The 24,460-nt window shown below is 43.5% G+C and overlaps 1 protein-coding gene across 1 annotated transcript in view; it reads right to left on the bottom strand.

Moving 5' to 3' along the window:
• The window catches only part of CLCN1 (chloride voltage-gated channel 1), a 47,206-nt gene extending 24,123 nt beyond the window's left edge, over positions 1–23,083 (bottom strand). The window contains exons 1-9 of the mRNA XM_075709906.1: positions 22,994–23,083; positions 20,461–20,703; positions 14,107–14,260; positions 13,447–13,578; positions 11,699–11,827; positions 11,463–11,596; positions 11,029–11,106; positions 4,563–4,641; positions 1,667–1,792 (exon numbers count right to left, since the gene is read on the bottom strand). Coding sequence (XP_075566021.1) covers positions 1,667–1,792; positions 4,563–4,641; positions 11,029–11,106; positions 11,463–11,596; positions 11,699–11,827; positions 13,447–13,578; positions 14,107–14,260; positions 20,461–20,703; positions 22,994–23,083 — 1,165 coding nt within the window. The remainder of the gene's footprint in view (positions 1–1,666; positions 1,793–4,562; positions 4,642–11,028; positions 11,107–11,462; positions 11,597–11,698; positions 11,828–13,446; positions 13,579–14,106; positions 14,261–20,460; positions 20,704–22,993) is intronic.
• Between the last annotated feature and the right edge of the window lie 1,377 nt (positions 23,084–24,460).

The following is a 24,460-nucleotide window of genomic DNA, read 5'->3' as shown; positions in this document are numbered from 1 at the left end:
CAACACTGAATACAGCAGGATAATCACCTCTTTTGACCGGCTGGCTGTGCTGTGTTTGATGCAACCCAGGATGCATTTTCCCTCTTGGCTGCCAGGGCACACTGCTGATTCATATTGAGCCTGCTGTTGACCAGCACACCCTTTCTGCAGGGCTGCTCTCCAGCCACTCTTCTCCCAGTTTATACTTGTGCCCGGCATTACTCCATCCAGGTGCAGAATCTGGCATTTGGAGTTATTAAGTTTTGTCCTATTAATCATAGCCCAATGCTCCAATCTATCTAGATCCCTCTGCAAGGCCTCTTGTCCCTCAGGAGAGTCAACAGCACCTCCCAGTTTGGTATCATCGGCAAACTTGGTAATGGTGCATTCAACTCCTGCATGCAGATCGCTGATAAATATATTGAACAGGACTGGCCCTAGAATTGAGCCCTGAGGAACACTGCTCATGACCAGTTGCCAGCCAAATGTAGCCCCATTCACTACAACCCTTTGAGCTCTGCTCTTCAGCCATTTCTTCACCCAGTGCACCTGGAACATGCTCATCCCACAGTTGGACAACTTGTCCAGAAGGATGCTGTGAAGGACAGTATCAAAAGCCTTACTAAAATCCAGAAAAACTACATCCACTACCTTCCCTTCATCCACTAGGTGGGTGACTTTATCATAGCAGGATATCAAATCAGTTAAACAGGACTTTCCCTTTGTGAACTCATGTTGGCTGTGCCTGACGATTGCATTGTTCTTTAAATGCCTTTCAATAGGACTCAGTATAATCTTCTCCACAATTTTTCTAGGAACTGAGGTTAGACTAACAGGTCTGTAGTTCCCTAGGTCTTCCCTCATGCCCTTTTTGCAGACTGGAATAACATTGGCTAGCTTCCAGTGAGTAGGAACCACCCGAGACACCCAAGGCCTTTGGTGGATGATCAACAGGGGTCCTGCCATAACATCCTCTGTCTCCTTCAGTGTTCTGGGATGAATCCCATCAGGCCCCAGGGACTTTAGAATATTCAGCTGAAACAGCTGGTCCCTTGCAATTTCAGCATCCGCAAATGGAAAGTCACTGTTCCCACACTAGTAGTCCTGCTAATGCTCTCCTGACCAAGTTTGTTCTGTGCTATTTCTCTCTGCCCTCATGCTTTTCAGTTGCTTGAGACAAGTTGCTTGAGACAGTTATTTTTTCAGGATCTTCAGTCACACCCTACCAATCCTGTAGCATCCTAATCATTTTACCATCTACATTTTCTAGACTATTTGGTTTTTATGCTTGTAGTCAAAAGATGACCAAAGCAGACCACGGCATTTCCAGCAGATCGCAGCAGCATGCACTGTAGTATGTATTACATCCTCTGTGATGGGATACCTCTATGTTTGCAGCCTTGACATTATGCTGGGTAGAGGCAAAAATCCCACCTCAGGGGCTCTCTTACTTGCCAAGGACTCATATTTAGTCATTTTTCAGTCATATCCTCAGCACACCTAGGAATAGGCTGGGTTGTACAATGGATGACATAAGATACTTCCCCTTCTCTTTCCTTCTGTACTATTGGAAGTCACATGTCATGGCAGAAGTTTTGAACAAAGTTGTGCTTTTGAGGAAGATGGAAAATAATAAATTAATAGAGCAACCTTTGTACAAAGAGAGTAGGAATGGTTCTTAGCTTACCTGCATCCTTGTTCCAAACAGCAAGAACTCGGAAAATGAAGGCACTAAAGGTAGCTGCAAAGAAACCTCTCCAATAATTGCGCACAGCAAAGTATGTAGAAGTGACCTCAATGCTGAAAAGGACCCCTAGAAAGAGTTGCAAAGGGAGCAAAGTTAAAATCAGAAGTGTAATGTTCTAGCATGAGAGAGGCTTCTAAATAGTCTTCTAGAGCAGTGGTCTCCAAACTTCTTTGATTGTGCACCCCTATCAATAAAAATTTTTGAGCACCTAACCCCCAATATATATATATTTATTTAAAAATTATATACATGTACTACTATATATTACATAATATGTAGTATACATATACTACATAATATATTATGTACAATATGAAACATACACGAAAAATAGAAATTAAAAAAGGATGAGATAAAATTTTTAAAATAATTTGTTTTGTTTATTAATGGAACAAAAAAAATTGTTCTCACTAAAATATTTGTATTCTTTGTTTTTGAAAATCTTGGTTTAACACTTTGTGATATGACGATTCAAAGGTCTGGGTTCTATGTTCAGTTTGTTTCGATACTTGGTCTTAATGGCTGTCATAGCTGAAAAAGATATCTCACAAAGATACATAGATCCAAATGCAAGAAATGCATCATTGGTTGTGCTTTCTAAATCATGATACTATTTTTTCAATCCCATCCACCACTTATGCAAAGATTTTTGTTGAAATTTGGATAGTAAATTTCCATCTTCCCTGTTGCCAATCAGTTGTTCTTGCAAACTAATCAGAAGGTGTTGAATTTTTATCTCTTGAACAAAAGGGTTCAAAACCCACTAAAACTCTTAATCTGGAAGATTTTTAAACAGGTTAGAAAGTTCTGTTTGCAAGTTTTTTAAGTGTACACGTATGAGAGTTTTTGTAGGTGACACATTGTATTTGGCAACAAATTCACAAAATTTCCACAAGTTTCTTTTGAAAAGCAGTTACTTTCTCACCCACTGTTAGAACATCGCTTTCACCTTGAAGGGATACATTAAGTGTGTTTATTTTTTTGAAAATAACTGCTAGGTAACCTACTACTGACAGACGCTTGTCATCACAGAAAAGATCAGCAAATTCAGAACACTTGTCTTTTTGTAAAAGAAAAAAGTGTAACTGGTTTTTAAATTCTACAACTTTCTTAAAAGCCCATTGCCACAAGATAACCAGCAAATGTTTGTATGCTACAAAGGATTTTCATGGTCACTCCCCATCTCATTACGAAGTATTGTAAAGATTCTACTGTTTCAAGGTCTTGTTTTTATGAAATTAACCATATCAATGACATCCTGTAGCACTTTGCGCACATCTGGCTCCCATTTCTTTGTGGCAATAGCTTGCCTATGAACAATGCAGTGAATGAATTTCAGGTGTGGTGCTATCTATGTACTTTTCTTAGTCAAAGCAGCTGCTCCACTGGTCGTTACACTTGCACATCTTTTCCATAAAACATTTTTATTATAGAAGTAATTTACTGTTGAGAATATAGCTTCTCTGGTAGATCTTCCCTTTAGTGGCTCACAGAAAGGGGTTCTTCATGTATTTCGCTATGGAAACAGAATCTAGCAAATACCATAAGCTGAGACATATTAGAAACATCTGTACTTTCATCCAGCTGCATAGCAAGCCTCTCACACTGTGTAATTTGTACTGATACTTGTTTCTTCAAATCTTCAGCAAGGCATCTTCCAACAGTGTTTGCTGACAAAGGAGTGCCTTTTAGTTTGCCTCCATATTGCTTTCTGTGTATTATTTCAGCCATTTTTAGTGTGGCAGGAAGAACAGATGTTTCCCCAGTGGTATGTGGCTTTTTGCCTTTTGCTATGAAGTAAGAAACCTCAAAGGAGGCTTCTAAACATTTATCATTAAGTTCAGTGAAATATTGTAAAGTACTGGATCAAATACCACATAGCTTGAAACATTGCTGAAAAAAATGTAGAGGTTTGTCTTCATGTTCTGGATGCTTAGTTTTAAAATGTCTTGCTAATTCTGATGGCTTCACAGTGTCACTAACGTCTCAAAGCACAATATACACTTAGGGTGAGGTCCATTGTTAATGATAGCAGATATAAATCCATACTTCAAATAGTCTTTGATAATTTTATTTTTTTGGCCAACTTCTTTTCAGACCGGATTAGCTTGTCATTGTTTTTACCTTGTAATGCGGCTGATTAAGAGCTTGTACCAGGAGTAGGAGAAGTGTCAGCTCTGCCATCTTCTTGTCATTTGTCTGTGCTCACATTATTAGTTTTATCTTCAATCTGTGGCCTCTTTGCAGGAATCTTTTTAAGCCACTTGTCCATTTTATAAGGGTTAGTTTAGTTAACACCAGATAATATAATCCGTAAAACCACTTAAGTGGGCACACATTGATTGCAATACATTGCAATATGCTGAAAGCAAGCAAATGAGTGAGGGCACCACTGTCAACCTTCCGTGTTGTGAGCAACTCTAAACCCAGGACACCTCATGCACTATATGTGACAAGTGACCATCTGACATATGGACCAAGTGAGGGCACCAGAGCCATTAGTAAAGCTTAATTTATTTCTTATTTTTTTTAGATTAAAATAAATAGAAATTCCAATATTTTCTTCCCACACCCCAATGGATCATCTTGTGCACCGCCTAGGGTATGCACACCCCAATTTGGAGACCACTGTTCTAGACAGCCTTCCCCTCTTGCCTCCAGAAGGCTGACAATATGTGGAAAAAAGGTTGTGTCAGAGATGCTGGGGAGGTTGGTAACATTAAAGGTAAGCTTCTTTGTTCAAGGTAGATGACAGATCAAAAATACGGAAAGGGGGAGAGGAGAAGAGGACTGGGAAGGAGGTACCTGAGAAAAAGGAAACAGAACAGCCACTTGCCTCCAAGTGGTGTCCCAAAGCAGCAGCCGACCCCCACAGCGCAACCCACGGTCAGGACATCTGTGTAATAATATGGCTGCTACTGGTGAAAGAGACAGACAGACAAATGGAGGAAAAAAGGAAAGAAAGCAGAGAGTGAGTAACAGAATTGGCAGGTATGGCCACATGCTGTCACCCAGCTCTGTCACCAGTCTTAGAGTTACAGCTATATTTATCTTACTTCTCCCTTCTGGATGGCTTCAAAATATCCAAAAGACAAGACCTGGCACAAGATAGGCATATACCTGGAGTCACATCTTCAAGACATGTGGAGAAAGCAGCATCTCATCTTTCATTGAAACATGCACATTTCTGTCACTGTAGAACAAATGCCTCACGGAAAATCCTCCAGATGGTGGAGGGCACATATATATGTTTTACTCCATTTCTTTTACTTTGGCAGGGAATCTCAGGATGCACATGTGCCAGAGAGTGCCTCAAAAAAACCAACCCATGAGCTTGTGTGCACAAAGCACATGCATATCCAGAAATGAGTGTAGACAGATGCTGAAGGTCCTGTCACCATGGGTAGATGAGTGGGTAACAGATCACCTAGTAAAGGATTGTGCTGTCCTGGTGAAAACAGTCACGATAATAAAGGGAAATGGAAGGTATAAAAGGTAGAGTCTCTCCTGAGACAGTTTTAGAAGACATAGAGCTGTTGAAAGGGAGAAAATACTCTCCCACTCTTTCTCCAAGATTTGGCCCTGAAACGTCTGAGGATGGTGAAAGTTGATCAGATAAGTTTTCTTTTCTTTTGTCTAAATCCTAGGTGGTGTATAATACACCAGTGTTAAAAGCCTGTGTATTTGGTACTTTCTATTATCACGTGTTCCCAAAGTAGCCTGTTAGATCTCCTGTGAGAGTTTTGAGAAGGGTGATCTTGTGTTATGGTGGGAATCTGAGTAGCCAGGCTGAATTCTAAGGCCAGAAGGCCATGAATTCCTGTTTAACTGAACAGGTGTTTGATAGAGCCTCAACCAAGAGGTGTCTCAAGGCTATCTCTGCACAGCCCAACAAAAAAGGGCCATTTCCTGACCCAGAACAATGTGTTCTTATCCACAGCTTTGTCCTAGGTAACTTCTGGGCCCTATTAGTCCCCTTGTGGCCTTAAGACATAATCATGTCCAGAACAGGGATGGGATTCATAGAATTATAGAATTGTTTAGGTTGGAAAAGACCTTTAAGATCATCAAGTCCAACCATTAACCTAACACTGCCAAGTCCACCACTAAACCATGTCCCTAAGCACCACATCTACATGCCTTTTAATACCTCCAGGGATGGTGACTCACCCACTTCCCTGAGCAGCCTGTTCCAACGCTTGACAACCCTTTCTGTGAAGAAATTTTTCCTAATATCCAACCTAAACCTCCCCGGTGCAACCTGAGGCCATCTCCTCTTGTCCTATCATTTGTTACCTGGGAGAACAGACTAACATCCACCTCGCTACAACCTCCTTTGGCGTAGTTGTAGAGCGCAATAAGGTCTCCCCGAGCCTCCTTTTCTCCAGGCTAAACAAGCCCAGTTCCCTCAGCTGCTCCTTGTAAAACTTTGTGCTCTAGATCCTTCACCAGCTTTGTTGCCCTTCTTTGGATGTGCTCCAGCACCTCAATGTCTTTATTGTACCGAGGGGCCCAAAACTGGACACAGTATTTGAGGTGCGGCCTGAACAGTGCCAAGTACAGGGGGATGATCACTTCCCTGCTCCTGCTGGCCACACTATTTCTGATACAAGCCAGGATGCTGTTGGCCTTCTTGGCCACCTGGGCACACTGCTGGCTCATATTCAGCTGGCTGTTGACCAACACCCCAGGTCCTTTTCCACCGGGCAGCTTTCCAGCCACTCTTCCCCAAGCCTGTAGCATTGCATGGGATTGTTGTGACCCAAGAGCAGCACCCGGCACTTAGCCTTGTTGAACCTCATACAGTTGGCCTCGGCCCATCAATCCAGCCTGTCCAGAACCCTCTGAAGAGCCTTCCTACCCTCAAGCAGATCAACACTCCTGCCCAACTTGGTGTCGTCTGCAAACTTACTGAGGGTGCACTCGATCCCCTTGTCCAGATCATTGATAAAGATATTAAACAGAACATGGCCCCAGTACTGAGCCCTGGGCAACACCACTTGTGACCAGCTGCCCATTCACCACAACTCTTTGGGCCCAACCATTCAGCTAGTTTTTTACCCAGTGAAGAGTACACCCACCCAAGCCATGAGCAGCCACTTGCTCCAGGAGAATGCTGTGGGAAACAGTGTCAAAGGGTTTCCTAAAGTTGAGGTAGACAATATGCACAGCCTTTCCCTCATCCACTAAGCACGTCACCTTGTCATAGAAGGAGATCAGGTTAGTCAAGCAGGACCTGCCTTTCATAAACCTGTGCTGACTGGCCTGATCACCTGGTTGTCCTGTATGTGCCGTGTGATGACACTCAACAGGATCTGCTCCATAACCTTCCCTGGCACCGAGGTCATGCTGACAGGCCTGTAGTTCCCCAGATCCTCTTTCGGCCCTTCTTGTAGATGGGTATCACATTTGCTAACCTCCAGTCAACTGGGACCTCCCTGGTTAGCCCGGACTGATGATAAATAATGGGAAGTGGCTTGGTGAGCACTTCCACCAGCTCCCTCAGTACCCTTGGGTGGATCCCATCCAGCCCCATAGACTTGTGTGCGTCTAAGTGGTGTAGCAGGTCGCTAACCATTTCCCCTTGGATTATGGGGGCTTCATTCTGCTCCCTGTCCCTGTCTTCCAGCTCAGGGGGCTGGGTACCCCAAGAACAACTGGTCTTACTATTAAAGACTGAGGCAAAGAAGGCACTAAGTACCTCAGCCTTTTCCTCATCCTCTGTCACTATGTTTCAGTTCAAAGTGCATGGAATAGTGGGAGGGTTGTGTTATAGCCCACCAGCATGGTGATTAACAGCTTGAAACTGAGGGTATATGCGACATGGCCTGCAGTATGGCAAAAGGTAGAGTTGTTTGAAGGTGCAAAGCCTGATGGGACAGTGTTGAAGAACAGTATGAGACACACACCTATAGCAACCACTGAGAACAGCCTGTGGCATACAGCATCTCCCAGGACCCAGTACTGTGTCAGAGTGCTGGTGCTGTGTTAGCAGCACAGGAGTAGCCAGATAGACCAAAACAAATACACAAATAGAGTACCAGAGTGCACTCAGAAAACGTAGGCCGGGCACCTTTTGCTTGTTATGGGCTAAACTGGCTTTTCAAATCCATTTTGAGGGCTCCTCATTAATACATAGAATGGTGTTCACCAGCAACACCACCAAGAATTTATACACCATGGGCGATATGATCTGAAGTTGCAAACTATATCCTGGACTAAGGTCATCTAAAGATTACATGACTCCAGGTAATGGAAATTCCATTTGGCAATTTGGTGTGAAGCCATAAGAGGAACCCAACTAGGGCCACAAAAGCTATGATAACATTGTGGTATGGGAACGAACTGAAAGTTATCAGAGACTCACAGCAAGTTTTAGTCTGGAAGGTACCTCTGGAGGCTTCTTCTCCAACTCTCTGCTCAGAGCTGGGCCAACTCCAAGGCTAGATCAGGGTGCTCAGGATCTTGTCCAGGTGAGCCCTGAGCACCTGCAAGGGTGGAGATTCCCCAGCCTCTCTTAACACCTGTGCTATCCTGAATTTTTTTTTAATGCATAAATAAGAATTTTGCTTGTTGCAAGTTGTGCCTGTTGTCTCTTGTCCTTTCACTGTTCTCTGAGAAGAGTTTGGCTATTTTGTCTAACACCTCCTTTAGCTACAGAAGACAGCAATTAAACCATCCCCCTTTAGCCTTCTCTTTTCTTCTCTAGTCTCTCCTAGTGAACTATGTTTAATGTGTCCTGAAGTATCTAAGACTATATTAATTCCAGGTACAGAGAAAGAAACAAGAACTGTAGACTGTGTTATGGAAGGTGTTTTGGTTTTGTTTTTTGCATTGTTTTTTTGCCATTAAGAGAGATATCCTGTTCTCCTGTATATTACCAATGGTTCCATCTGACTATGGTCTAATCCTTGGTTCTGAACCTTCTTTCTCTCAAGGTTTTTGGCTTACAAGTTTGTGGCTTATAAGACTTAAAAGTTTTGCCTTGAAGCCTCAGGCTTCAGCTCAGGCTGTCTCCAACTTGCTTTATTGCCCACATATACACAGCTCTCAGCCTCTCTCTTGCTGGATCTGATTTTCTTCCTGGCACATCTTTTCTCAGGTTATCAACTGAAGAGCCTCTAATTTGTAGCTGATAAACTATGTTCCTTCCTTTATTTAATAGCAGATGAGAGTAAAGATCATTTTGCAACACCATGCTGCATTTGTCAGCTAACTCATCCATTTGAAGACTAACAGGAAAGTAGCACATGGAAGAAATAAAGCCAACTTAGAAAAAACATCACATTTCAAAAAACCTTAAACTTCTGGACACAATAACCATGGAGAAAAGTTTGGAGCAGTGCATGGGGGGAAAGTGAAATGAAGGCACAACAAAGAATGGAGACCATTTTAAGACAAATGATTTATGAATACATTTCCACTGTTTTAGGAAGATGTTACCACGTGCCTCTGGTACATGTGCTCTTTAAGGAAATTCCATGAATCAGATGACTAGTACAAATGTGAGGGGACAGAGATAAATTTCCACATTTTCCCTCACAGCAGGATCACAGAAAAGTGGGAAGGGACCACTGGAGGTGTCTCCTCCAACTCCCTGCTCAGAGTTGTGCTAATTCCAAGGCTAGATCAGGTTCTTGTCCAGATGAGTCCTGAACATCTCCAAGGGTGGAGATTCCCCAGACCCTCTGGGCATCTGTGCCAGTGCCAAACCACCCTTGGGGGAGGGGAACATATTTTCCTCATGCACAGTCAGAATTCCCCTTGTTGCAAGTTGTGCCCATTGCCTCTTACACTATGCCGCTCTGAAAAGAACCTGGATCAATCTTCCCTAAAACCCCCCTTTAGATGGTTGATGACATCAGTTAGACCATCCCCCTTTAGCCTTTTCTCCCTTAGACTGAGCAAACCCAGCCTCCTCAGCCTCTCCTCATATACCATTACTCCAGCCTCCCAACCATGTTATTGGCCTTTTGCATGTCTTATATGAGGAACCCAAAACTTTACACACTGATATTTCTGTTCTCAGGCCACTGATGAAGTATTTGTATAGTAGTTTCCTGTTCACATTATCACTTCCTGTCATGCTTGCCATCATCTCCTGCCCTTAGATATTGTTGCTCCTTACATGACTTTTTTTTAACTTCTGTTCTCTACTCAATCCTTACTGATTTTCTGGACAGACCTTAGTGTTCTCCAGGTTGAACAATGTCTATGGCTGGCAGGGACTGAACAAGCTGTACCATTAGAAATCAGCGCATTAATAGGTGTCACTTTTCCTATGACCTTCCCTTTCTTTCACTGCCACCGGTTATATGAGAAAAGAAAGAACTCTTGTGCTAGAGTGGAAAGGTATGTGTGGAGAACCTGCCTGAGAGCAGGAGATCTCACAGCAAGAGGCTAAATGAGTTGTACATTAAATGTCACATATAGGAAGACACTTGCCTCCAAGAGGAGCCCCGAAGCAACATCCAACTCCAACTGCGCAAGCTGCCACCAGGAGGTCGAACTGCCTATGCACATTCTGGAACAGAGAGTGCAGCCAGAGACAGGCATGCTGGGGTTAGAGGGAGCAAAGCCAAGGGGTTAGGATCCAGAACAATGAACCAAAGCGACAGCCAGCAACAGATTCAGCCATTGCTATTACAATAGCAGGCTCTACACACTTTAGTGCAGTCTTTAGTACTGTCAGCTGGTCTTCAGCAGTGACATCTGGTCCTTATGCACAGACAGCATCTACTCAAGTAGAACAGCACTTCCCATTGTTGTATTGCACAGCCTGTTTCTGCTAGGAGCCTGTATGTAAAGCAGTTCCTACACTTAGGTATATATACAGTTAATAGATTTTTTTATACAGCTAGTCAATACAGTGATCAGCCTGCAGAGGCTGTTCTGTGACAGCAAAAGCCTAGAGATAGTGTCAGTGTCTATAATTAGCAATGCTGTATAAATTTGGCATAAAGACAAATTGATCTTTATCTGCAGCTACTTTTTTATACAGACAATGATCACAGTGCAAAGGTATCATCAGCATCATAAGTTTGAAAACTTATCAGATGTATATTCCTAACCAGCCTCTGTGTAATTGGTAGGTAACATTGGTGGTCCTGCATGGTTATTTGACTGTATATCTGGCCTCCCACTACCATTTTCTTTGGCTTGTATTTTATTGCTCTACAGTAGTACAGTGAACTTCAATCCATATGTTTCCTCTGTGTTTTGTGGCCTACCAATACTACCTATCCTATGTGTCTTAGGAGTTCAGCCTGTGGAAGAGCTGTATGCAGAGACATGTGCCTTACCTCATACACACCACAGAAAATTGACATGAACTTGCTGAGTACTGCAGCACAGATACTGGCAATATGCACAAAAGGACCCTGCAAGAGACGAGAAGAAGAAAATCAGAGAGGGATACCCTCTGGTTACTGACAACCATTTAGCCATGGCAGATCTTGTAATTTCTCTTTGGCTATCTCAGCCAGTCTTTTTTTTTTCCCTCTTTTTTTTTTTCCCCCCCCCCTGTTAAAGACTACCTGACTTGAGTTGTTTGATGTTTTCTATATCAAGCCTTTCAAAGTGAAGGAAAATGGCCAACAGAAGACAAATGTTGCTGGGAAGAGCAGAGCTTTGAGAAGAGGAATGGTAGCAGAGGAAAGAAAACATTTATAGACACTTCTTCCCTCTCACCTCCCAGACCCTGGCCACTACTGCACATGAAAACAGCGATATTTACCTCTTTCCCTACAGGCATGCCACTTCCAAGCCCAGCTGTGAGGCCCACAACTTTGGCCACAAAAGCTTTGAGAGTGAGATATTCCTTGAGGACCACTCCCCTCATAATGGTCTTGAGCTCTGGGATCCCAGACCCTGAAAACAACAGCACAGCAGGGGATGAACAAAACCCACAGGCAAATGGAATAAGAAAAAGAGACAGACAGAAACAGATCTTGCCATGCCTTCTGCCCTCACCAACAGCCTGTGGAGAGACGAGGTGGCAGAAAATGGCCGCAAACAGAATAAGAACAAGTGGGTATGTGACCCACGCCAGATACTGCATAGGAACATTCGGGTGCAGCTCTCTGTACATCCACTTGTAGGCTGTAGGCAGACAAACAAAGAAGTTTTTAGTAACCACAGCTGCTCCAAACATGTTGGTAGACATCAAAGAATCACACACTTGCTAAATCTGCCCATACTAAATCTCCCTGAAAAATGCTATCCTCATTTTCTAAGACAAGCCTTGTTGCATTTTGAGTATGAGTTCCCAAATAAAACAGGCATTCTGCAAGAATGGATAGAAGTGGCACTCTGTTCTTAGACTCTATTAATACCTAAGCCCAAATGTGGTGTAAGAAGAGGTGTGTTACATGCAGTTGTGAGGATGAATTACCATATGGGGTCTTTTCATTTGACAGCCTGAGGGCCTTGTGTGGGTTCTGAAGGACAATAAAGTGGTCCACCAACAGCTAGTGCCCTCTCCTCCACCTCAATCACATGAAAAATTGTTCCTTCATAACAACTAGCTTAAAAGCTCTGCTTATGATTTTCCTTTTAGAACAGCAGTATAAAGGGAGCTGTACCAACTGTTGAAACAGCAGTGGTACCATTTCTCAGCCAGGTACAGCAGCACAAGCTGCCAAGAATCCAAACTGAACTGCAGCTCCCGTGCAGTTCATCTTCCTTGCCTGAGCTGGCTCCCCACACAGCAGGAGGCTGAGACTTGGTGGAGGGAAAGAAAAAAAAACCCAAAAGAACTCAGCTGCAGGGAATATGAAGGACAGGGGTCCTCTGAGACTGGTAGGGTAAGCCAGATGCCTGGTAGATGGGGAAGCTCTAGAGGGAGGAACACTGGGCTGAAGGAATATTGGGACCTTTGAGGAAATGCAGTGCCTGGTGGACATCAGCAACCAAGAGCACTGAGAGGAAAGGATTGGTGCTTGTGTGCGGGTCAGGGACTGGGACACTGAGGGTAAAGAACAGTGCAGTTAACAGGATGCGGGCAATGTTGTGTGCACTGAGATGGGGGGCGGGCGGACTGAAAGATCTTGTAATTTTTATAGCTAGCAAAGGGGAGAGGGACCACAGGAAAAATGCAGGGAAGATGTCCCTGCTCATTGCAGGGGGGTTGGACTAGATGACCTTTAAAGGTCTCTTCCAACCCAAACTGATTCTATGGTTCTATGATACAAGATAGTGATTAGATCTTCGTGGAAAGAGCCAAAGGAGAGCACTATGTGGCCAGATAGCAGGAAACTGCAAGGCATTGTATAAAAAAAAATTGAAAGAAGAATAATGAGGTGAAAAGAAGAAACAGTGTCAGGAGGGTATCTAAGCCTCTTCCCCTCCCCACCCCCCATGTGCTCAATAGACCTGGGGAGGACGGGAACCAGTATAACAGGAAGGACCAAAGTACCACTTCCCTGTGCCCCTACATATTCAAGAGAGCAGGAGGGGAAGGGAGTCAAAATAATGGTTTGTCTTTGACTCATACACATATCCTTTGTTTCTGCCTGCTTACATCCAAATTTTTCCCTGCCATCCCTTTAAAGAACCTCTCCCTAGTTAACCTTTTCTCTACTATGTTGCAAATACTTCAAAATTCCCAGGCAGCAAGGATGGGACACTGATGTTAAAGGAGGAAGAACATTGGTCACTGGGCTTTGTAAAACATTCATACCATTTACGGTGTGATTTTGCAACACCTGAATGGTACCCACCCTGTAGGCTCTTCGCACTGGCATAATCCATTCCCCAGCTCACCAACGCCATGACCAGACCCAACAGAACCAAGAAAATCCAGTCCTCTCCAAGCTTCTTGGTAACATATTTCTGGATGCGTCTAGCACAGTCTGTGGAGGGAAGAGTGAACCAGAAAAACTGAGGGAACGTAGATGAAGGCTGTTTCTGTCTCTCCTCTCCTGTGCTGAGAACTAACTACAAGTATTTATTTGGAAGCATCATTGGCTTAGTGTTGAAGGACTGGCAGCCATCCCTCTCCTACAGAGTCCTGCAAAATCTGACGCAGTTTCAAAAAAAAAAAAAAAAAAAGGAAAGGGGGAATTTAACATCTTGTGCACTAGCAGCAAAATTCTGACACAAGAAAGTCCTTTTCAGGCTTTTTCCTCCTGTTACAGAGATCTATTGTGGAAAAAATAATTAGCTTGGGACTGGTCTTTTTTCCAAACAGATCTCAGCTCTTCCTAGGATGAAAGCTGGCATTAAAAAGTCTTTTGGATCCACTGTGATTCCTTTTCCTTCCTTCTCTGCATCTCCCCAGTCACAATTTTCTTGTCTTTTTGCCTTGCTTAAATTCTGTCTCTCTGGCTGGCCTGCTGAATATCTGGTCATAGGGTAACTGAAAGATGAATTGTCCCTACCTTGACATTTGGAATAGTGCTCTTCTTTGATCTCTACTTGACTCTCACGTTTCAGGTGTCTTTCATTGTTCTTTTGGGCCTGCTTCTCATTCAGTAGTTTTCCTGCTTCCTTCTCTGCAAAGTCGGTTATCTGGTCTGTGTATTGTCCATAAAGCTAGAGGAGCAGAAAGAAAGAGAGATCAAAAGGAAAAGGTAAGGCAAATGCTGCTTCACAAATAGCATTAAAGATGAAAAGGCAGATCTACTAACAGTCAGAGGTGCAGGCCCAAATGTACCCAAGCAGGGAGACAGAGACACAGAAACTCTCAGACAGATGCAGCTTTTTTTTTTTTTTTCTTTCTTTTTCCTTTCTGGTTCCCTCTTCCCAATCTCTCAAAAATCTTTTCATCTCATTTTTGGGGGTAGAAGATATGATCACAGAGTATTAATTTCATTCTAACATCCTGAGAAAGAGCTGGCTCTGGTCTGAAGAAATTGAGCAGGCTTTCTGGAGGTACAAAAGAAGGTCAAAATAGTTCACATGAGGCTGCCACCCTCAGGGCTGTCTCATAGACTTCAGCAGCACTGTGAAACATCTCTGAAGGTTTTGAGAGGTATTACACTATCAAACAGGCTGCAGGAAGGTCCTGCATCTGTTTGTCCTGCTGCCAAGGAATGCTTAACAGGGCACACAGCCACGGATGGCGCCTGCGGGGGGAAAAGCAGCCCATTATTTACCCAAATCATCATACTAAGTACTCACATATCTCCAGCTCCTGTGAATTTCCTAACTACCTGATCTAGTCTTCAGATACTAATCTTGAAATGCGATTACCAATGACATTTCACACATAGATCTGTAGTAAACTTGGCAGTTGTGCCATCTTGTCAACAACTAGATCTCAGGGGAACCTGAAGGATCCTGACTGTGCCCCCTTGTTTATCACATTCCCTCAAGAGCAGCTATCCTACCTCACTCTTTCAGAGTATAGGTGGGGAAGGTGTGCATTTGAGAAGCAGGGGATAAGCCTCTCCTAATCACATGCCCTTCAATTAACCAGCTTTGACTTTACTCAAGTTCAGGTTACCACCTGATGCACGGCCTGTGATCTTGGCACTTCCCGCCTGTGAGAATGTGACCCTTTGCTTCCTCCCCAGTCCAACATCTGCTTCTCTAAGATTTTCTGAGTGGCAGGAGGAGAGTGAGCAATGCTTCAATCAGCAAAATCAGACACTTTAGCTGGAGACTGACAAGACATGAGAGAGATATAAAGCACTACCACACGCTTAGGAGACATTTCTATTTGACAGCTTTGCATCTCCTCCTTCCGAAGTGGCACAGAAGAAGTTGCTCCTGTTCCCTTGGGATCTCCATGAACTGAAACATCATCTGTACAATAGGGATAATGCAGCTGACCTATTTGTAAGAGAATTTGTGGTCAAACAGATTCAGAGACTCACAGAAAGATTTATACTGGAAGGCACCTCTGGAGGTTTCTAGTCCAAGCCTCTGCTTACAGCATGCAAACTCCAAAGCCAGATCAGGCTGCTCAAGACCTTGTCTAGACAACTCCTAAACATCTCCACGGGTGGAAATTCCCCAGCTTCCCTGAGCACCTGTTTCAGTGCTCTACCAATTCATATTTCCACATAACAAATATGACTGAAGGTCCTAAGTAGTTTATTTATTTGCATATATTCCTCAAGAGACACTTGAACCATATGCAATAGCTCTCTTTGAAATCCCTAGTGTTTTTTTCACAGAACACACATCTAGGCTTTTTAAAATCATCCTGTTCTTAAGGTGGTTTACCTGCTGTCTCTTAAAGAAATTGATCCTACCTGAACATCTGAAAGTATTCTTCCATTCATCACTGTATTGGAAGCTGACAAATTTAATGTTGTTATTAACCCTGAGATTATCAACGTGCTCTAGGCAAATTAAGCAATGCAGGCTCTTTGCAGTGAGGAATGGCCATGCTCTGACCCCCATAATACACACAGGACAGTGAAACATCAGGATGAAGGACTTGCCAGACTTCATACACAAGGTAAGCTCTCACACATAGAATCCAGTCCTAAATAGCATTTTTTTCTCTATGTCTATGTCAGCCAGAAATGCCAAGTACTAATAGATTTTAGACAAATGCATCTTCACATCATCTCAGCTAATGTTTCATTGCCTTTACATGGTCATGAGGGATGGATTTATATCAAATACAGCTTAATTCAAACTATGAACTCAAACCTGTGCCAAGTCTGATGTTCAGATCAGAGTCTTCCCTCTGCCCAGATGGAACAGCATGACAGTATAATAGTATGAATGGTAAAAGTCCTCATATGGCATTCTAGTTCACTGCTTCTACCTGGCTGAAAAATGGGGCACTCAGGATGTGGAAAAAAGGAGTTAGTCTCCTGACACAAAAATGAAGGTTCTGTCCTGGAGAAAAAGTTAAGTCTCAACTCACTTAAAGAATACTTCATACATGTGCTTTGTTCCTCCAGGACTCTGGCACTATTTGAAATGGTAGGAGATTGTGGGGCAGAGAAAGAATCTGGAAATTAGAGAATGACCTTAAAGCAAAATTGGGTTAGTTAAGAAATATTCACTCCATTAGAAGACATGTAGAACTAAAAATATAACACAGTAGGACTTAGACTGTTCCTTCTTCTGATGCTCCGTCTCTAACACAAGGAACTCTAAAACAAGGTTTCTGAGCACCAGAAAAACTGGAGAGAATTTTAAAAGATATCAATTACCACCTAAAGGGTTGAGCCAGAAAAGGTACTATCATGCCTAGGCTAAATGCTGAGTGAGAACATGATAATGGTGCAAAACCAGCTGAAGGTATAAATACTGCTAAGGGGGGGCAGGGGTTGGAAACCTAAAAAAAAAACATCCAGGGAGAAAGCACAACTGGGGTAAAGTTCATTTTCAGGGAGGAAGCATTTATTAATGATTAACTGTAAACCAGCAGGGTCTGTTTTTCCAAAAAAGATGGGGAAGTTTCATTGCTTGAGTAATGGAGGAAAAGCTGCATGGAATCTCAGGGGAAAAATATGTACAGCACCACAATCTCAAGAATTTTCTGGGAGCTATTTTCTGAGAGCTCAGCATCTGCATAAAACTGCCCTCCTCTCACAGTCCAAAGCCTAAGCTATTTCCTATGACATTCAGACTCAACAATAAGTTCTCCACAGCATACTCCAACCCTGAAATCTCTTCCCCCAGTGCTGCCAGTGCATACTGTTTTTAATCTGCTGCTCCTGGCCATTGAGGCAGCCTTGGGCTCTACTGCTCATCCCTCTCACTCCTGCCTTGTAGCCATCCTGCTGTTCCTGAAATGATCTTCCTTAAGTTTTTTTTTTTTTCTGATGGATCACAAAAGAGTAGCCATATTTGATCTCAAAGGTGAAACCTCCCAAAACTCACTTAAGTAAATTTAAATGCCAATAAAAAGTCTAGGCTCAACTGCTTAGATATAGAGCCAATGAGGCACATGTAAGGAGTGGGTGTCAGCAACAAAATAATAGTTCTTCCTGAAGAACAGAAGGCAAAGGGGAGATCTTACTGCAGTCCTACCACCTGAAGGGAGAGGGAGGCTGGAGAGAAACATCAGAGGGAGACTTCTCAGAGGGACACAGTGAAAGGAAAAAGGCGTAACTTGCAAGAAAGGAAAGGCTGTGCAAAAGGAAAACGTGGCCCCATCCAAGCCCTCTTGAGGGTGGTTCAGCACAGGAACCACCCAGAGGGGCTGGGAATCTTCAGTCTTGGAGGTGTTCAGAACTTGCCTGGACAAGGCCCTGGGCAACGTGACCTAGCTTTGGAGTCAGCCCTGCTGTGAGCATGGGGTTGGGCTAGAGACCTCCAGAGGTCCCCTCCCACCTACATCTTTTTGTGAGTCTGTTATTCTGTATTACTGCATTGCTAATTACTCATTACACATCCCTCCCACTACACCCATCTGTGTATTGCTGAGGGAGCTCCCTGCCATGAACACCCTTTCCATAGTCACGAATAACACAGGTTCTAAATACCTCACCAGCTGGAGCTGGTTTCTCATGCAGAAAGAAAACAACACAAAATCCTACAATGTATGAGAATGTATATTTTTATCAATGTATATTATTACATCATCTGTCATATATCTACTGTTATCTTAATTGTCCAAAATTATTTATATATTACTATTCTTATTCTACTACTATTATTATTATTAACCACTATATGTTTTTTAACTATCAATTATCTGAAGGTCCCAGGCCAAAGACCCAGATTCCACTGTTCTGGGGCCTGTGTAAACCCAATCAAATCACAGAGCCAGTCTGAAATGGCTTCCTACCTACATATAAAACAGAAGGCAACAGCTAGCAAAAGAAAAGGGCACAACAGAATCAAAATCCCTCTCTGCCAACCGTTTTTCCACATGACAGTGGGGAAAGAAAACTTAATGGTTACTCTGCATGGAAATGGATGAAAACATGTGCAGCAGGTTGTTTCTCATGCTAGTAACATGTGTGCATGTTTGTACAAGATGTGTACATTAGCATGCATATTTATACTTTAGTTGCATATGCATGAATGGCTAGCAAAATATGCATATGCACAGCAAGCCTGGTTTTGCCAGAATATGCCTGCATACAAAGTTTCATACATAAACCTAAATGCATACATGTATGTTTGATTGTTTATGTAAAAGTATTCCTAGGGCATATTTTTCATTAAATCTATGAATATGGCTGTCTGTTTTTAAGACTGCAAATTGTGTTCACAAATGCATGCTTGCCTGGGGATATTACTCCCTGAAGATACGCACGGGAATGCGTTTGATGGCCTGCTTGTTTGTGCATGAAGTTGTCTATCTACATGCACTGACCAGTGTGCCTCTGGAGCTGAGAACAAAGACGCTCCAGTGCCAGGTAGCAGGAGCATGAAGGCAGGTTGTATTGCCTCACTGTGTCATCCATTTGTGAGAGTGGTTTTAGACGTGTGGGAACAGTAAATTGGGTGGATGTGGCACTGGGCAGCGATTCGAAGGCTGAATCCCGGCAGAGCTCAGCTCCAGCTGGGTGCATGCACCTCTCCGTCCCGTCCCACCCCGTGCTCTCCCCGTTAGCACGGCTGCTTGCAGCCAAAATATTGCCTTGCATTAGTGTAAATAAAGCATCAACTGCTCCAGTCAGACCTCTGTCCAGACACCTCCCTGCTTGGGCTGCTGCTTCCAAATCAGCCAGGGAGTGGTTTTGGAAGAGTTTAGTGGAGGAGACATTTGCACACTCTCATGTCTTAGTTTCAGAAGAGAAATTCCTGAATATGGTCATGGAACTGATTCTCTAATCTTTTGCAATGTGACACATATAATCCTCACGGGGATGCCTATCTACTGGAAGAGATTTTCTTGGTGGCAAATGTGGCTTTTTCCCTATCAGTAAATCACAAAAGCCCTCAGGAGATGATGAATGCATCCCCTCCCTCATCCCCTGACCATTCATCTAAGTATTCATATAAGTAGATTCGTATGCATGTAAGGAGAAACATCCACTCTGTATGAATTTCACATTCACATGCTCTCTCCCTCATTATTTGACTGGATCCTTCACTACTCTAAAGCCCTCTTACGTCAGCTTAGTCTAAGCTGAGCAGTAGGAAATAAGACACCAGGACTCTGCTGTAAAACCTCCCCTTTGCAGGAGGCTGTCCCAAAAGGAGAAGTAAAGGAGATACAGAGGGTAATGGAACAAGAAGCCATAGCCAGAGTACATCTATGGCCCAGATATCTTTCTGAACTGCTGCTTGTATTAACCAGAGCAAGAGTCAGGTCAAGTTTAAGGGTTAGAAAATCCCTCATTTACAGCTCCCCTAAGAGCTACCAAAACAACCAGTATACATATATGGGTCTATGACCATGAATTGCTTCTTGGTCAAAGTCAGAACAGAGCTCTGCATGACTTCATCTATACAGCTGTGCAGATAGATACCCATCTATGTACGTCACTGTTCTCTGCTTTTATTCACTTTTCTGCTCTACTTAATATCACTATGCAGCTGAAGGCAGCTGCATTTTCTCTTTGCTGTCACACATACATTAATGGTGTGGTTGATTTTCCCCATCCCAACTTGACCATTCTAACTCTCTTTGTGTCCATGGCAGGTAAAAATGACCCCTGACTCAAAATGCTTATAGCACTCCTGGATATAAGTACAACCATGAAAATCAGTGCCTGACCTGGAAGTCAACAAGCAAAGGGGAGAGTTGGTAGGATTGGGAATGGAGAGGGATGTGTGCTCTACAGCACCGTTCTAGGAACCCCAAGAGCCTATGTGATCCCAGGGAGACCTGTGCTACCACAAATGTCCCAGTGGTCCAGCCCTACCTGTGGGTAGCTGAGGGAGTTCTCCAGGTAGTGCGGGTCGTCCCCTGTCCCCCCGGCCTCGCGTCCTGCCTCCAAAGGTATCCCGTAACGGGTGCATTTCTCAAAGCAGACATAGTCGTATTGTGGTGTGCCCCCCCACAAAGCTGACCTTGATCTGGGTTCCTGCGTCATGGTCTCTGAGCTCTCCATGCCTCTACTCTTCCTCACGCTCAGTTGTAATGGAGCTGCCCCTCTGGGCCTTTCCTAGAACCACCTCAAGTTCTGGCCAAGAGCATGGCCTCCGCACTTTCTTCTGCTCCCTCCTTCTTTTCTTTCTCTCCTCCAACCACTCTGACTTGTCCTGTTCCTGCACACACTTTCTCTCTACCCCTCCTCCTCCTCCTCCTTGTGACTCTCTCACTTTCTCCCCTTCCTGCACAAAGGCAGTGATTGCAGGGTTTAACTATATTTATAGCAACCTTCCTCTGCCACATGATTCCCCAGTGCTGTGTCTGATCTCAGCAAAAGGCACTAGCTCTGCCAGGATTGAATATCGGGTGTGGGCAAGAGGGGAACTTCTGAAGGAGAAGGAAGGGGGAGGGGAGGAAGGAGAAAAGAAGGTGGTAAGACAGACAGAGCTAGAAGTACAGAGACAGAAAGCAGACAGGAGGAAGCAGAAATTATGATCCCGGAGATCTCTTCTTTCACACCTCCCCTTCCTGACCAAGCCATATTTGCAATGAGAACAAAATTCAGTGGACTTCCTCCTTCTCTCCCCAGATACCAGGTGTCCAAAAGACTGGGTGATAGTCATAAAGATGCCAGAAACTATGGTGAGATAGAACAAGATGGGTGCACACCCACTGCCCCAAGACAATTTTTTCTAAGTCTGTGGTCCACAACAGAAGCAGCAAGCTCTAATGGAGAAGTCAGGCATCCCTGTAAACTGCTGAGCATTACAGCTTAAGCTCAGCATTTCCATGTGCCCTTATGGGGAACACTTTACACTTTTGAAGAATGTCACCAAACTTCTCTGTGGGTATTCAGTTATGGGTATATGCAGAAATTTATTCTTCTTGATGCTCACTTTTCCACAGGCTAGAGCATTCAACAGCTTCTCCTCTCCACTATACCACTTGTTTCTCAGCCAGGCAAAAAAGCAGTGAGCTCAGCCAACACCAGTGAGCCACCAGCCAGTGACAGGAATGAGCATGTTCCAGCAACATGATCTAGAGACACCTCCCAGTGCTGTCAAGGTGCTGCCTGTAACCATATGTCTTTTGATGGCTATTAATCAATGAAAAGCAGTGGGTTCAAGATCCTAGAAATTGTGTACATGAAAAGAAAACCCCACGTGCCTCAAACAGTCACTAAAGAGCTGCTATTAACTCCTTCTTCTTTCTCTTGCACACTAACACCTCTCCAGAATAATGGTTTCCAAGCTTCTCACACTACAGCATAAGAGATTTGCAGGCATGATGGGAGGGGGAGAGAGGGGCAAAACACCCCTTTTTTTGGTCCAGAACAGTAGTCTCATTATTTCATTCTGCAACCCCCTATAAAACATTTCTGCTGGAGGTTCATTTTGCTGTTTCTCAGCCTGCATGGTCCTCCAGAGCAGGGTACAAAAGACAGTCTCCAAGAGGAAGACACTTGATTTCCTCCATAAACCATCTCCCCACCTCCTCCAATGTTTCTGCTAACAATATCCATATGGATATCCATTAGCAATAATATCCATACGGATATTGTTAGTCTGTACAGTCCACACCTGGTGGCATGCCAGGCAAGCTCTGAATATTTAAAAAGCAAGATCAGTGCTGCCTAAAAACATATAGGCTCATCTGTTTCATTCTCACCTGCACTCTACTGTCAATAAGCAATGTTCCCTGGAGGAAGACTGTGGCCCATCAGTAGGGCAAAACTTGTAATGAACCACCTTAAAGAAGAGTTTCTAAGTGACCATGTCATACATGAGAAGTGACCATACAGAGAAGAACATTTGGATATCCTCATAGATTTCCATCTTGAAGGCATTAATTGCTCCCAACCTGAGATGCTTTTGGAAGACCAATGTCACTATGGCTTACATTAAAAAATGATGCATAGCATATACTATATAGTGTATAAAACATAAAAAAGTGTATAGAATATAAGTATATAGAAAACCTAAAGAGCAACCACAGTAAGCCCCAGCAAGCATCAAAACTGTAATACAGCACCAGATCTTCAGTTAGTATTACATTTACTGGAGAAGAACAGTCATCACAGCCACCGGAGGAAACTGATGGGAAACTTTACCCAAAGGCGCACTCTTCCAGCTCTTGTTTTTCAAGAGGCACAAGAATAGCACATCAGAAATTGCTTCAGTATAAAAAAGAACCCCCTACTGCCAGCTAATCAAACCCTACTGTCTGTCTTGTATGACACTGTTGTGGAATTTCAATGGAAAACAATTATACAATTATAGCCTAAAATAATATGATCCTACCCTGAAAGGTATTTTCCAAGAACTGTCCCTCTCAGCCTCCAAATTGGCCCCAGCCTCACTCACCTCATCAATAAAAGCATGAAGGACTCCAAGGCCAACATTCACCAAATGCCTGTAGATGCTACTCGAACAAGAAACCTTTACTATCCTCATGAGGAAGACAACTCACAAAACCCCTACACCCTCACTCATACTTTCCACAATGTAATACACCTCACCCAGTGCACCAAATGGTAGACTGATAACTATACAGATGAAACTGAACAATCATTATGCACACAGTGGCACTTGCGTGCACTCTAAGGACCTAGCTCTAAGGACATCTGCAGATAAGGACCTGGCATTTATTTAATTGCCAGTGGGAGAGCACTTCTCATCAACAATGTCTCTATGTCTGATCTCTATACCCAGATATTGTTCACCAAGGAAAAGACTGAGAACTGAAATTCACCATTCCAGTGCATAACAAAATATATGCTATCTGTAGAGATACTGAGTTTAAGTCATGTTGTTTCCTGTGTCCTGAACGCTAATCTTATCATGCTCCACACCTTATAAATCACCTGTCTCTCTCTTTCCCCTAGGAGGAAAGCACTTTGTCAGCTCTCTGGGCACTGTTAACATCCTCTCTATTCCACAAGGTGCCAATAATCTTTTGTCACAGCCTCGCTGACACTAGTCTAATTAAATTCAAAGCAGCTACTCTCAACTTGTATTTGCTTTGAGATCTGCTGCTTCTATTTCAGACTCAAAGAAGAACTTGTAGACTCAACAGCTTGTCCACTTTTTCCAGCTGGCACAGCTGACCTAATGAAAGGTATTGTTCCAGCTCTACCCATTGTCTTGTCCATGTTTTCAGATCAGTGGAGTGCCAAAGTACAGACTACTGAGCACACCCTGAAAAGATCTGCCTTTCTGCACTGCTGCTGCCCAGCAACTGCTGCCAAATCTCTCCTATCACTTTTCCTGTAATTTCTTGCCACAGTTCTTTATATATTTTCTTTATTGCTCATCTGTCCTACCAGGGCCTTGCTCTGCCTTTCTACCAGGACATAGCAATGTAGTGCTGCTGTTGCTTGAGAGGTTACCAACAGACTCAGGAGATTAGCACAGAAGTGGAGGAAGATGTCAAAAAAGAGGAAGATGTAATAACCATCTTACACTAGCCACAAACACAGATGACCCGTACGTATGGCTTGACTGCTCAGGTGCACTTAAGCCTCTTGAAAGGGCTCACAAAAGTTTCTAGACTGCCCCACAGCACACAAGAGGAAAAGTATACAACCTGCTCATACATCATTTTTTTCTTTATGCATTACAGGCCCTAGAGGGACTCCAAAGTGTGTTTCTGTGGTACTTCCTTCAAGCAGGACATCTTCATGACAGATGAAACTACAGCTACAGACCAAATTAGGATCTTAGGTGAGGAAAAAGAAAGCAATAGAAGTTAGAAGAACTCTCACCCAAGATGGGTCTCTCCTCCAGTTAGCCATCTATCTTTCTCCCTCCTCTTCCCAGTTTTCTCTCAGG

The sequence above is a fragment of the Pelecanus crispus genome, chromosome 1, assembly GCF_030463565.1.
Source record: "Pelecanus crispus isolate bPelCri1 chromosome 1, bPelCri1.pri, whole genome shotgun sequence".
Lineage (NCBI taxonomy): Eukaryota > Metazoa > Chordata > Aves > Pelecaniformes > Pelecanidae > Pelecanus > Pelecanus crispus.
This window is presented reverse-complemented; position numbering and strand designations above follow the sequence as displayed.